This window comes from Cebus imitator, unplaced genomic scaffold, assembly GCF_001604975.1.
Source record: "Cebus imitator isolate Cc_AM_T3 unplaced genomic scaffold, Cebus_imitator-1.0 Scaffold237, whole genome shotgun sequence".
NCBI lineage: Eukaryota > Metazoa > Chordata > Mammalia > Primates > Cebidae > Cebus > Cebus imitator.
This window is the reverse complement of record NW_016107552.1, coordinates 425,466-440,521: the sequence shown is the minus strand read 5'-3', so window position 1 is coordinate 440,521 and position 15,056 is coordinate 425,466. Positions and strand designations below refer to the sequence as shown.

The window sequence follows — 15,056 nt, the reverse complement described above, 5'->3', positions numbered from 1 at the left end:
AATTATTTTCAAAATTATCATTTTACAATTAAAAAAAGCCTAATATGGTTAAAAACAAATTGACTCTACAAAAGGTTTTTTGCCCTCAGCAAGAGTATTTTAGGACAAAGACTGACTTTACCCTCAATTATCTGGGTACTATTTCAAGTCTTCATTCTTCTTTGACTATAAACAATCTGTTTATCTTCTTTTTTTCTGGTGTTTAATAAATTAAATCTAAACAAAGCTAAACAAAATCAAGTTAAAAGCTGAATTAAGATCTTTAATACATAACTTTAGTCCAGCCCATATTTAATTTTTCTTTAAAGCAATCACAAGGTATACATGCAAAATAAAATGATCAACTCTTCAAGGGTATCAGAAACATTCTAGTGAAGAAATGTATAACCTTCAAAATGTGAAAAATCTCAATGGGGCAAATATTTGGAACACCACACTCAGAGCAATGTTCTAGAATCCACAGGACCCAGAGAAGTTCCAGTGTCTCTGCCTAGCTCTTAAGAGGTTTACCGCCTGGGACAAGGCAAAGCCTCCTCTCTGGCCTTAAAAAATACAAATGTTGGTGGGAGGGTGAAAGCAGGGAGAGGAACAGAAAAGATAACTATTGGGTGGTGGGGAGGGGGTGATGAAATACTATGTACAGCAAATCCCCATGACATGTGTTTACCTACGTAACAAACCTACACATGTATCCCCAAACCTAAAATAAGTTTAAAACAAAAAGTTTTCTGATTCTTTCTTCTTCATTGGCTAAAAAATAATCCCAAAGCAAATAAAACCAAAATCTGAATTAAGATCTTTAACACGTAACTCCAATCCAGTCCAAACCCAGCATTTCCTCATCTAACGCAAAACAGTTAACTCTTTCCTAATCTGAGAGTAAAGAAAATGATTTTGCTGATAAATTGAATTTCATATATATTAAAGCATGAAAATTTAAAAGGACAACTTAAAAAGGTAAAGAATGGTTGATTACAGAGAAAATAATCAAAAGTTGTACAAAATGAAAGTCATGGGCTAACAGAAGAACCTCAGATTGGTCACGTAGTGACTCATCGCTACGTAATTTAAATTTCATCTGTAACATGGTAAGCGCTAGTTGTGAAATGTTTCCAAAATTGTATTTACATAGTTTGTATATTCACTGAATTCCATACATTTCATGTTTCTAACTGTAAATGAAACTCCCAAGCCCGAATCATGTTTTTAATTTAACAACACATATTAGGTTACTCTAAGGTATGCGGATGAGGTCTTAGGGGGAGTAATGTATACTGGAGCTACACAACGTAACTAAACAAAACACGGTGTGTTTAACTGGAAGAGTGAGCAATCAGTTCGTGTTATCCACAATAACTAGTTTCTCGAATCTGTGACAAACACATATAAACAAATGTAAAAAAGATTTAAAATTTTTTTGAAAGAATCCAAAGGCATTCTGGAAATATATTTTCTAAAAATACAGTCCCCTCAATCTCATGAGACTTGTCAACTTTACATATACTTTTTCCTATTTAAAACTGTGTTGGGATAAAGACGGAATAGGTATATGCTACACTGAACCACAGTTAACACTTTGCAAAGACACAGCAGTATCTGTAAGGCTCATAACTGTCTTCAAATTTTCATTTTTCAGTTTTAGGCAATGTGAATGCTTAATTTCAGCTGCTGATTTGTGATGTAAGTTTCAACCCAGACTTCACCAAGAAAGTTAAAAATAAATGCACTGCTGGGAGTGCTGCCAGTGTGTGTGCATCAGTAAACATCAACACAAGATCACGAAATATGTGTGACGTGTCTGTACTGATATTTCAAGCAGAACCCCATTCCCCACCTCAGCTAATTCCTCTCTTTATTTAAGTAACTTAAACTTTATTTAGGTAACCATTTATTTTAGTAGCCATTTAGACAGACCTACCTTGGCTATTATATTTCTGTAAATACATGGGAAGTCCCAACTTTTTTTTTTTTTGGTTTAAGATAGTTAACTTGAATCTAGCAAATACTTACCAAGCTCCTAGTATGAGCAAACCTCCCTGCTTGGCACTGAACCATATCATGGTTAAGTCAGACACAAAGCCTATGGTTTAAAATTCAGTGCGAGCCACAGGAGGTGAGGGAAGGAAGACAGAGGGAACACATAAACCACCACCCTGACCCAAGACACACCCGGAGCCACGAAAAGGTCATCGCCAAGACTCTAGTGGCATTCAAAGGTGGGGGATTCCCATCTGGTGGGGCAAATGGAAAATGTTAAATGAAAGAAAGAAATGTGAGATTAAATGCGAGTTTAAAAGACTGAACTAACTGTAGGTTAATCTAATTTCACAAAAATAGGCAAAATAAGATCCAGACAGGAAAGCTTACTGCCTGTGAGAAGATCATCAGTCACATTTTCCATGTTCCTCCAAACTTAATTTTTGGTGTGGCTCGCACCCATTTTACTAAACAGGACTATGTTATATGCTGCGAGCTTGTGTCTGATTACTCCAGGAGTGACGTAATTTACAAGCAAAACCCCAAGTTCGCCTTCAAATGAAACTCATGAAGAAAACTTTGTTAGTGGAAGTGTCTGGAAGAATCTCTGCAAGAAGCTTACACTGCCAAATCACTTCTTGAACCTGAATAAGACATTCATTTCTGTGCCTGAATCCTTCGGCTCTGTGAGAACAGAGGCATTCCATAGCCAAGATAAGGTTAGAATTAATCAGGTTTCACTCAGGGGGCACTTTGCTTCTTAAAGACATGGAACAGCTTTTTTTTTTTTGGGGTAACCTCTGTAGGAGTTAATATAATTAGTACATACTATGCGCTATATATTTATTTTAAAACTCAAATTAAAAACTTAGTCATCAAACTCGACATTAAAAAAAAAAAATCAGCCACGCTTGAAGGTCTGCTTTATTATACATAATCCAAAATGTGATCTAACCAGAAATTAATTACTAAGCCTCTTTGTGCTGCCCACTGTGGGGTTTCAAATGTGAGATTACAGGGAGGGAACATATTTTTAAATGCTTTGTGTCCTCCCTGGACCCCACAGACATTCCAGGCTAAGAAACAAGAGAGAACTGCGCAAACCCAGTGGCTCACACCTGTAATCCCAGCACTTTGGGAAGCCAAGGCGGGTGGATCACTAGGTCAGCAGTTCGAGCCCAGCCTGGCCAACATAGTGAAACCCCATTTCTACTAAAAATACAAAAAAATTAGCTGGGCATGGTGTTGCGCACCTGTAGTCCCAGCTACTCGGGGGGCTGTGGCAGGAGAATCGCCTGAACCCAGGAAGTGGAGGTTGTGGTTAGCCGAGATCATGCCACTGCACTCCAGCCTGTGCAACAGAGTAAGACTCTGTCTTTAAAAAAAAAAAAAAAGAACACTTTCCAGTTTTTCCACTAGGGTGGCTACCAAGTAAAGGACACTGCTCGTAAGCCACTTGAGTCTTACCACTTGAGTCTCTGGGTGGCTTTCCTGCCACTCTCTATCTCAAAAGAGATTTCTACACCGGAATTTCAACTTCTCCCTCATCACTCACTTCCACTCCTCCTATCTCTGGCCAAAAGAGTTTTGCAGTTTCCTTATCTTAAGTCATTGACACCAAGGGTACCACCATCTTTTCACAGACATGGGCTAGAAAGACAAAGACATCTTGGTAGCATAGCAGTAAACAAATTAGCATCTCTACAATGCACAAAAATGGTTTCCCTCTACTGGCATGAAGGATCCAGAATGGTCTCTATGGCTGTTCTAGAATGACTCTAAAGCTGACTGAGCAGCTAAACAGTTTATACAACTGAAAGGCCAAGCTCTGACTACTGGGGCATTTGCTCATGATAGAGTTAACACAAAAGACAAATGAGGCATGCCTTTATGATGAGAAACAATATGTACATAAAGATAATTTACAAACCGCCATAATTTCTGGATCAACTTATTTATTTGACCTGATCCCCTTATATGCTCCAAAGTTCAGAACTCTGGTGGAGGTCTCCAAGATGCATCCAGCCCTATAAGGGAGAGACACTTTGACAAAGCCTCCTACAAAGACCTTTAAAGGCCTAATTATTAACTATCATGTATTTGTAGACACAGAAGCTTAAATCTTCAAGAGATGTCTGGCTTAAATGAAGAAATGAGGTCTTGCCAAGAGATAAAAATGAAACCATAATCTTCAAAGGTAGTGTTTTCAATCAGTTAAAATGACAATTCCTCACCCAAATCAGAGGAGAAGGCAAACTGAAAAGCTAAAAACAAATGGAAACATGTACATACACACACACACACACATATGCACACGTGCACCCAGTGCTATAGAGAAGCAAGACATTTACATCCATCAGAAACGCACAATTCTGCCTTGAAGCAAAAATCTTAATCAGGTTATAAATCGCTTTCCTATTACTATGCACATAGTCACTTCATCAAGCGCTGAACCCTAAGTAACAAAATACATTTCATGCACTCAGATTTTAAAAATTCTTTCTTCAGAGGGAAAATAAATATACAAAGGAGGCCTGCATCTCTGGGTCTGTAGTTTTAAAAAAAATAAGATATGTATCACATCATAGGCTTAAAAAAATAGTCGGTACTCTTAGCAGATGTGGAAAATATAAAAACATTCCTTAGCAACCCCAGCATCCCCTGCTAGTGAATCTTCTTAAACCGTGTGGCTCTCTGCTTTACTGCTGACCAAATAAAAGCACTAATTAAACACATATAACCATGAGAGGTAAAGACAGGTGAGCCTAGACGTGTTTAACAATCCCTAGACACTAGAATGAGGGGAACTCTCTGGATACTAGCCAGGTAAGAATTACACATCATAAATACAGGGGCACATTTATAGATCTCAGCAACCCCAAGAGATGAAAGACAAAAGCATGATGGCAATGATAATGGTTAACACTGACTGTGCACTTCTGTGCTGGGAATTGAACATTATTTCACTCAGTCCTCACGATTTCTTTCTGAGGCAGTTACTAAAATCATTCCCATTTTGGAAATGTGGACATCAAGGCTCAGAGTAAGGGTTATTTAAGTTACAACTTGTGTAGATTCCTAAAGGCTTTTTAATGGATCTCCCTTAGTGCCTTGGTCACTTACAGATTCCCTGACCATTGAAAACATACCACTAGTGTAACAGAAATTATCAAATTCTGGCAAATATGAATAGAGAGTCACACAATTGCCAATGGTGCAACAGGGCATAAAAGTTAAGAGAACAGTGTCTAGGAGTCACTGGATTAAGAGTTAAAATCCGCCGCATCTCCACACCTTACACACTGCTGTAACGCATTGAATCAGGTGTTCCAGAAATGGCAGGCATTGTGCTGTTTCTTCTACAACTATGACTTGTGTTTCTCTGGCCAAGTTACTCAACTATATAAAATAAAGCGGCTGAATTTACACCACAGGAGGGTTGTAGAGATTCAACGTAACCTTGTATACTACCTGGTACCAAGGAAAAGTTTCACTTCCCCTAGTCAGTCTGGTACAGACAGGAAGGAAATACTGCAATAATGCAGAGGGAAAATACCGCCATCAGATAAGGAAGGAAGAGTTTCAAAGAGATCATGGGATTTGCATTTAGCTTTGAACAGACTTTGGAATCTGTACGGTAAGGCAGGCTTCTGCTGAAGGGTATGTGTGGGATGGCTCACAGAGGGCCTTTTGAGAGACTGTGGAATGACCAGGCAGCTCCTCTACAAGAACATTCTTCCACACAACCCTGGGTAAGTGGGTCCACAGTAAGATTTCTTCTTCCTTTAAGCCATAATTATCACAAGTTTGTCCCCTATTAGCTCCTCGCATTTCAGAAGTATAAAAATTTCCAACTATCATCCTTCCCTAGTGCCACCTTAAGTGCCTCCATCAGGACAGTAATTGACAGAGGCCTGCTGAACATGTTTACAGAAGACACGGGTAATATCAAGTCCACAGGTCCCTGTCTTCCTGTATGCTGTATTATCAGCTACCTTCTTATTCTTTATTTGCCTCCACAGAAGCAAGTGGAGTGCTTAATTATTATTAGTTATTCTTGACTGCACTAGTTATTTCTGAGATCATCATAAATCACAGAAATTCAGTCAGGCAGTAACTCAATTTAAGAGTAGCTACATCCACCATCATCTAGATAAAACAAACCACCAACAGGCGAATGGTAGAAACGACCCGCACACTACCAGCCTAATAAGTCACTGTTTAAGACGGGGACAAATGGAAAGAACTGCAGTTCTGCAACCTGCAGAAATGTAAAAGTCACATTATTTCTAAGAACTAAACCTATTCTAGGATTTCAGTCATTTGTCAATAATAAAAGGCAAATCAATATCAGTTAAAAATCAGGCCAGATACGGTAGATATTCCAAGTTTCTAAAAAGTTAGAAATTAGTAGAAATTAGTACAAGACATAGTATCAAACTACTTTTGCTGCCTGTTACAACATCAGTTAGAAGTTCCTCCAGGAAGGATTTGAGCCCAAACATAAAGCCTACCATGTAATGTAGGTAGCACTGCTTTTTAATGTTTATACTTGAAAAGCTGATAATCTCAAGAAAATACAATATTTAATTCCCCTCTGGATCTCAACTTCATGCCCCTTTCTTTACTCCCTGTGAAGGTATTGTCAGCTAGAGCTACCACTCCTTGGAATAAGACGTCCTTTTTCAGAAGTTATGGCATCGGTGGAGGGAGCCCCCTTCTGTACTGCTTTCTGGCATGGTGTCCTTGTTTGGAAGACCAGTGTGAAATCTCAAAGGGCTTCTCTTCCAACTAAGATTGAGTTTTAAAGTCTGAAGCTAGACATCTGGAAAAGGACGGGGACATTTTCTAAATCCATTAAAGCAAATTTAGATGGAAGTAAGCTGAATCTGTTAATTTATAAGTGGTATATATCACTTTCTGGGTGATACAGATTGGAAATTTGTCCTGCTCAAATCTTAGGCTGAAATATAATCCCCAATGTTGAAATGCAGTCCCTAATCTTAGAGGTAAAGCCTGCTGGGAGTTGTTTATATGATGGGTGCAGATCCTTCACGAATGGCTTGGGCCATACCCTAGGTGATAAGTGAGCTCTTGCTCTGAGTTCACACAAGATCTGGTTGTATAAAAGTGTGTAGCACACTTCCCTGCCCCACTTCTGCCTGGTGAGATGCCTGCCCGCTTCACCTACCATGACTGTAAGCTTTCTAAAGCTTCCCCAAAAGCAGTTACCAGCAGTATGCTTCCTGTACAGTCTGCAGCACCACGAGCCAATTAAACCCTTTTCTCTATAAATTACCCAGTCTCAAGTTCTTTATAGTAATGCAAGATCAGCTTAACATGCTACGTATTAAAAGTGGGAGAATTTTCAACTAAACTGGACCCAGAGAACAAATGTGAAAATAAGATAGTACGAATATTTCTTATAAAACAAAGTCGAACTCATTTTTCCTTTTAGCGAATGCAAAGGACAGTCCACAAAACAGTCTGACACCCATGGAGAAGCACTCGATGAGTTCTCTGTGAGGCTGTAACAGTAATCCCCTATCTGCATACAACAGCTAGCACCTAGACACCATTTATCGATGACCTGTGACTGGCTTCATACAGACAGACTGGTTACCAAAACCTTGTGAGTGGAAAACCTGCCCTGGGCAAGTCTAAGTTTTTATGCTTTTCTGCTGTCAAATGAGCTGGTAATAACTTGCCAACAACACACTCAAACTTCTTTAAGGATCTGTCATTAGGTTAGTAGATGTCTTTAAAATGAATTACATTTCTATAGCAATTTAAATTATTACCTTGACATTACCTTCCTTATTTCCATAAATAAAGGTGTGCTCTTTATTTAAAAACAACTACTTGCCACAAAAATTGCTCTCTCGTGTCCTGCTTTCCAAAAATATAACTATTAAAAGGCCAGGACATGAGCTTGGGTGAAGAGAACTTGTTCGGTTTTTACTAAGACTAAACTTAAACTATAAACCTTCATTTAACATGGATTTTTATATGGCTTCAGGTCTCAAAAAAGAGAACACTGCAATCCCCAAAGACTAAATCATTTGTCTCTCTTAAGAGTTACTGGAAGCCGGGCGCGGTGGCTCAAGCCTGTAATCCCAGCACTTTGGGAGGCTGAGGCGGGTGGATCACGAGGTCAAGAGATCGAGACCATCCTGGTCAACGTGGTGAAACCCCGTCTCTACTAAAAATACAAAAATTAGCTAGGCATGGTGGCGTGTGCCTATAATCCCAGCTACTCAGGAGGCTGAGGCAGGAGAATTGCCTGAGCCCAGGAGGCGGAGGTTGCGGTGAGCCAAGATCGCGCCATTGCACTCCAGCCTGGGCAACAAGAGCGAAACTCCGTCTCAAAAAAAAAAGAGTTACTGGAGCAGCGTTATGCTGAAAGTGACAGTCTGGCTCTGTTCTGTTTGTTAATGCAGCACAGATCTGCTGGCCAACTGCAACTGGCTGTAAGTCCTTATCGCAAATAAAACTATTTTTGTGCCATTTCTATTTTTCACTTAAACGTCATCAGCTCTTCAAGACTCAGGACCTGTCAAGTGCTCTGTTGCCAGGACTCTGCCTGTCAGAAAGGTCAGCATCCAGTACCTTCCAGTTGGGTCCCAAAGGGCCTCTCTTGGTCTTGACGGACTGGAATAATGCTGGGTCTTCATCAGCTTTGTAGTCCTGCAAAGCAAAACAAGGTCAGAGGCAGAGAAGAAAACCAGAGAGTATTCTTTAACCTTGCCAGAACAGCTCTTTGCAGCTACCAAAACACATGACAGAAACCAATTAGACTCACTGTGCTTTTGCGTAAAAGAAGAAAAGCGCTTCTTTCAGACATTGCTTTCAGTTTGGTTTCCTTTGCCTTAAACTTTTATCTTAGGCAAAATAACTACATAATAAGAAATAATAAAAGTCTTGGACTAGCGATCCACTCTGACTGGGATCCACTCTGACTGGTTACTGGACAGCTGTCTCCAAGAACAAATCTTCCTACGGTTTTTAATAATTTAAGCATTTTGATACGTGGATAATCACATTCAACGAATAAAACATACCCACCCCAGTTTTGACACTACAGGGAGAAGATGTCACTGGACTGTTAATGCTGGTCAGGGCATCTACAGTGGCTGGGAACAAAATCACAACTCTCGATTCTACGGCATCCCCCAACCTCTTCCTACGGTTGGGTCTGCGGTGGATATCTCAATTTCTGGACTGGCCTCTCCAAACCCTTGTTCAGAGAGCCCTGGGGTACACATGGCTTGGCTTCCTCACAGAAGGAGTGCACTCACGTCAGCCCCTCACTGTCAAAGGAGGCGAGGGAGGGGTGTCATGGGACTGCCTCGGTTATATCATACCACAGGGGAACGGCTCTCAAATGTAGGTTTCATTTAGGGTTCTAGTGTATGTACGTTCTGTTTCCCTTAGTATATCCTTTTCCTGACAGAATGGAGGAAATGAAAAAAGAAAATCTTTTAAAATCTATCTGCTAAAAGTTCTCTTGTCATTACACACATACACATTCTCTCTCTTTCTCTCTCTCTCCAGAAAAAAAGATAAAATTACTTTTGAAGAGCTAGATCCCAGATTAAAAATAATAATAACGATAATTACTATTATTATAAGTCCCTTCCTTCTTGAGCAGACTTGTGAAGAGACCCCTTACTTTGTGAAAAATGCCCAGAAAAGTCAAGATATGAAACCTTAACTAAAAATCACTGCTCTAGAGATAAGGGCAGTGCAAGCAAAGGCGAGAACTGAACACGCACTACAGTATAATATGAACTTTCCACAAATCAAAAAATATACACTCAGAAGCAGCCACTCAAAACTCAACAGTTACTCAGTAAGTGCATATGCCATGTCAATAATTCCTAAAGAGAAAGTTACAAAGCATGTGACACAAAGAAAAATGTTGAGTTCAGAGAGAAAACAAAACTTTAAAGAAAGATAATTGTGTAAATACTCGACCCAGAACTTAAAGCCTCTCTAAAGACTGTCTATAAAAAGGACCAACAATAAACTAAAATTATTAAACAAGCAAATTGAGCTGGCTATACTGGGTCTTAATGCTTTAAAACGTGCAATGTGGCATAGCCACAGGCATCAGCATTACCAGGAACGACGAACTGGGATGGCCGGTCTGCCAGGGGCTGGACAAGTGGACTTACTTCCCATGTCTGGGCACAGCAGCAGCAAGGTCAGTTACTGTCAGAAAGTATGAATTCTTAAACTGCAATTTTGAACTGCATCCTAAAAATGAACAACTCCACGTCTGATTGACAAAAGAATCTACTGTTTGTGCACGTGGTTTTAAGACCTGGATTCACAATGAGAAATAAACTACTCTGTTAACATAAATAAACGGGTAACACCATAAAACATTTTCCTCTAGGTCAGAGGCTTGGAATTAAAACCTAAAAGCAAGTTCATTTTTTTCAAAAATTGAAAGTATTTAACATCATGTCCAATAATCACTTTCAGCATCATTTCCCTCAATCAAAATCTGGTCATTGAACAGCCACCATATAGAAGATAGGCACAAAATGTTATTAATAAGAGGTAATTCAAGGAAACAGATGAAGTAAAGGAGAACCAACACAGTTCTGGCTCCTAAAGAGTCAGTCTAGTTGGGATAAAGAAAGACAGGCAAACAAAGAACAGGTAACGCAAACCCCAGGAAGCACCTGTTAACTGCTACCAGAGAATGGAGACAATTACTGTCAGAATCGAAACCAAACAAAACCAGCAAAGGAAATGCACTTTTAAAACGTATTTTAAAATCATGTTTAACGGTAGAAAAATCTGAACTATGGATTCACAGAATCATAGAGGTGAAGTGAACCTGAAAGACCACCCAAGCTCCTTCACGTGACGGATGCTAACACCACAGTCTGATGAGGAAATCGCGGGGCTCACCTACCCCAGCACTTCAACTCCAGCCTCCTTAGCCTCGGTCCTAGGCATATTCTGGTACACCACACAGGATGATGGCAAAAGGTTTCAACAAATGCCAGATAAACCACATTTCAAAATACCACAGCCCCAGAGATAGCAAAGTGAATTTTCCTCTGAAGCACAACTATGTGTATATAAAATATCATACACATATACATAGATGTATATATGAAATAAGTCTTCCCCCTCTGCTTTTTCTCTTCTTGAACACAAAGTAGAAAATAGTAAAGATATTACACTGAAAACGTAACAAAACCCAATGATTAACAATAGCACTTAAACCCTGACAGATGAGAATAATGAATCTTGTCAAAACCCAGGAATTTTTGTTTTACGTTAGTCTGAATATGAAGAATACGTAAATGTTTAATCAGCTGAATTAAGTAGCAAGATATTAAAAAGCAGGAAGTAGCTTTTTAACAACCTCAGTTTTGGATTTCCACAACAAACATCTAATTTTTTGAACAGTATCTTCTTTGCTACGTTTTCACTTTGGGTATCTAGTTTGGTCTTGCTGTATTTGAAAACTGGCCGATTTATATCCGTATCACAATGAACAAATATATTCCTTCATGTATGACAGTTTCAGCATACAGAATGCAACCTCAGCTACCAATTATAGCTGCAAATGAGCAATAGCGTGGAATGAGACAGCCTGCTGGCTTTGTTAGTATTCTGTCTCCTTTGGGATCCCATGGGGAAAGGGGAGGCTCTGATGAAGAGAAGCCCTTGGCTCATGGTTTATTGTGCTTGCCACCAGCTGCAGACTTCTCATCTCATTAGTTCTTTTAGAATACTGTGGGTGAAGACAGCTGTAGCCTACTTGAGTCTTCAGCTCCTGGGTATTCTGAAGGCTGAATTTGCTATGCACTTTCTGTAATCCTTAGGAAAAAAAAGGAAGCAAATTCACCAGGCCAAGGAAATGCATTTTAAAAATGGGTTTTAAAATCATGTTTAAAAGTAGAAAAATCTTATTGCTAAGGTGCATTGTGTTTAAAATTTTTTCTGATTCAATTTTAATTACCTATATAATGCCCAGAGGCCCGGTCAGGATGAGGGCTTAGTAAAACCATCATTATCAAGTTAGGTGTAATATCCCTAGACGCTACTTGCCCCACCAATAATAGCGCCTGAACAACAGAAACAGACAATGGTATCAGCATAAGGTATATCTGGATTAGTGTTAATACAACTCTATTTAATTGAAAACTCTAAAAGGAAAAAAGGCAGGATACCCATTGGAGAACAAAATAAAATATGGTAAATAAATGGATTACTGAGTCTCCACACTGGAGCCACAGAATACATTCATTAAATTCTTATAAATAACTGTTTTCTGTCGCTGGAATACAAAAGTTGTGCTACCTCTTGGGTGTACATCTGTTACTCACTACAGATCTTAACAGAAACTCTCAATAGAAACCAGATTCGTTTCAAATACAAAGAATATGAGTTTCATGAATCTTTGAGCATAGTGGCTGCCCCCCAAAATGCAAGAACAAAATCTGTCTGTGCTGAGCCAAACTAAATGTCCTTGAGCCCAGATTTAACTCCCAATTATGAATGGGGAAGTGAGTAGGAGGTGGGGGGCAGGCTGGGAGAAGTTTCTTGACAGCTTGTGGAAAAATTGAGATGAGCTCCAGACACCAGAAACTGCTTAAATAACCATGCATGGGTTACCAAGGTGAGGCTAAGTGTAAACTAAGAAAAAGAGCGCCCAAACCACAAGCATTAGCAACTCCTTGGCACCTGCTTAGAAAAGATCAACCCCTATTTTCTACCCTGCAGAGAGGGGGTGCTTTACTGGGTAAACATAAAAACTTGAGACAGAGATTAGGATCCTGCGGCCTGCTATACAAAATGCTTTCCTTTAGCGTACAATGATTAATTAGGTGTCTATTAAAACAGCTCAAAGATAATCATTAAGTTTAAAATGCATAGGTACTGCAGTTCAACTCAGCAAGGCTTATTTCCTGTAAGCACATGCTAAAAAGGTAGCCGAGGATGGGGGATAAAGCTGAATCGAATATGAAGATAAATAACAGACATCAGTTATTAGCAATGCCCTGAATTTTCCAGTATTGTGGCACCTAAATGAGTTCCTGGGTCCTATCACTGTTGACCCTAATGCCAAACAAATAACTGGAGCTGACAAAATTCAAGCAAGACTCCAAAGAGTAAGTAAGCCCATTAAAAAAAGATGTTTGCATTAAATTTTGCAATAGCAAATAACAGAGGTGTAAAGAGAAATAACATTTACTAACTTGTTTAAGAAACTGATTTCAACAGTTATTTTCAAATAAGCAGCTTTCTATTTTTAATTACATCTCCCCAGTGACTCCTCAACCTTTCAGGTTCCCACAGAGTACCATTAATATAGTATAAGCAAATCTCATTAATTCAGGTCCTACTACCTTGGAATACATAATCATTCGGACAGGGGCTGGGCTGAAGTTTATCTTTGCATGATCTATGAAAAAAAAGATTTGCTACACAAATTAATAGAGTAACAAGATCTCCGGAGAGCTGTTTAAACAGTTCAGAAGTGTTTTAGAGCAATTCAGAAGCATTCATTTGCATATAATTATTATGCTAATTACAAATCATTCTTATCTATTCATTAAAGCAGATTCCCAAAGGACCACTAATTGTCAATAACTTGTTGGCCTAGTTTCTGTTACTGAATGTACCTCAGAGGGACAAAACTGCATTAAAAAATATTCTATAATTCAGCCCTCTCATTAATCCTTACTGGCTTTTCACCAATGAATCCTAAAAGCTGAATTGTTAAACAACTGTCCTGAGAACTGAGAAATGCAGTCAAATCTATACCCCTGAACAGAATACTTTTTTTGGGTAATCTTTCTGATCTCACAGAAACCCTCCATAAGTCCTGAGATGGTGGGGGTGAGCCCGGTGTGTGGGTGGTGGGGAGGGCAGCAGAGCTGTCAACTCTATGCTAAGTGTTGCCACTGTGATCCACATGAGGTGGCTCTGTCTACAGCACTGCTAGGCTAGAGCACAACCTAACTAATCGCTCATTCTGTTCTCTTTGATCTTATCCTTTTCAACAACACTGTCATGTTTATGAAGGCAGACCCCCAAAGCCTCTGGAAGGATACAAATTCAGAAAGAAATCAGAATTTCAGCCCTGAAAAAGGGTTACGACCAGATGGCTGATGTGACACACTCCATATCCTACAACCCAGCAAGGAAACCAAATAGTTGTGCTCCAGGATTAGATGGGGAAGTGAGGTCCAAAGGAGACAGCACTTGAGATTCCTGTATAGCCCAGAGCTACTGCAGCTAGTGAGCTGCCTTAAGCAGCTGCCCATGGGCTACATCCTAGCCCTCTCCAGGAGGGTAGGTGAGGTTACTGGTTTGGGCAGTTCATGCACAAATATACAATGTATTTATTATTATAATATTGTATTTATTATTAGCATATGTTTATATATCATAACACTTAAGTATGAAGATATTAGCCAGGCGCAGTAGCTCACGCCTGTAATTCCAGTACTTTGGGAGGCCAAGGCAGGCGGATCACGAGGTCAGGAGATCGAGACCATCCTGGCTAACATGGTGAAAACCCAACTCTACTAAAAATACAAAAAATTAGCCAGGCATGGTGGTACGCGCCTGTAATCCCAGCTACTCGGGAGGCTGAGGCAGGAGAATCACTTGAACCTGAGAGATGTAGGTTGCAGTGAGCCGAGATCGTGCCACCGCACTCCAGCCTGGGCAACACAGCGAGACTCTGTCTCAAAAAAAAAGACATTTCAAAGACTATTCGTCAATGAAATGGTTTCAACAAACAAGTCAATTCCATAAAGGTTTCAAAGTCTTTCGCCAATGAAATGAGTTTTAACAAACAAGTCAATTCCATAAAGGTTTCAAAGTCTTTCGCCAATGAAATGAGTTTTAACAAACAAGTCAATTCCATAAAGGTGCTTGTTAAACACTACATATTTTAAGATTATACTGCACATACCTGAAATGTAAGTGATATGTTTAGAAAAGTTTTATTTACAAAGATGCATGTTTCCTTACATGATAGTAAATCATTGAACATATTATATCAATTTCCTTAAACTGAAATGGGGGAAAGCAGACTA

General features: G+C 39.4%; 1 protein-coding gene across 2 annotated transcripts in view; it reads right to left on the bottom strand.

Moving 5' to 3' along the window:
- Window positions 1-15,056, bottom strand: part of PITPNB (phosphatidylinositol transfer protein beta) — a 67,707-nt gene that overhangs the window by 13,448 nt on the left and 39,203 nt on the right. For both annotated transcript variants that reach the window (XM_017498033.2, XM_017498032.2), the window contains exon 8: window positions 8,587-8,664. In XM_017498033.2, the coding sequence (XP_017353522.1) occupies window positions 8,587-8,664 (78 nt within the window). The remainder of the gene's footprint in view (window positions 1-8,586; window positions 8,665-15,056) is intronic.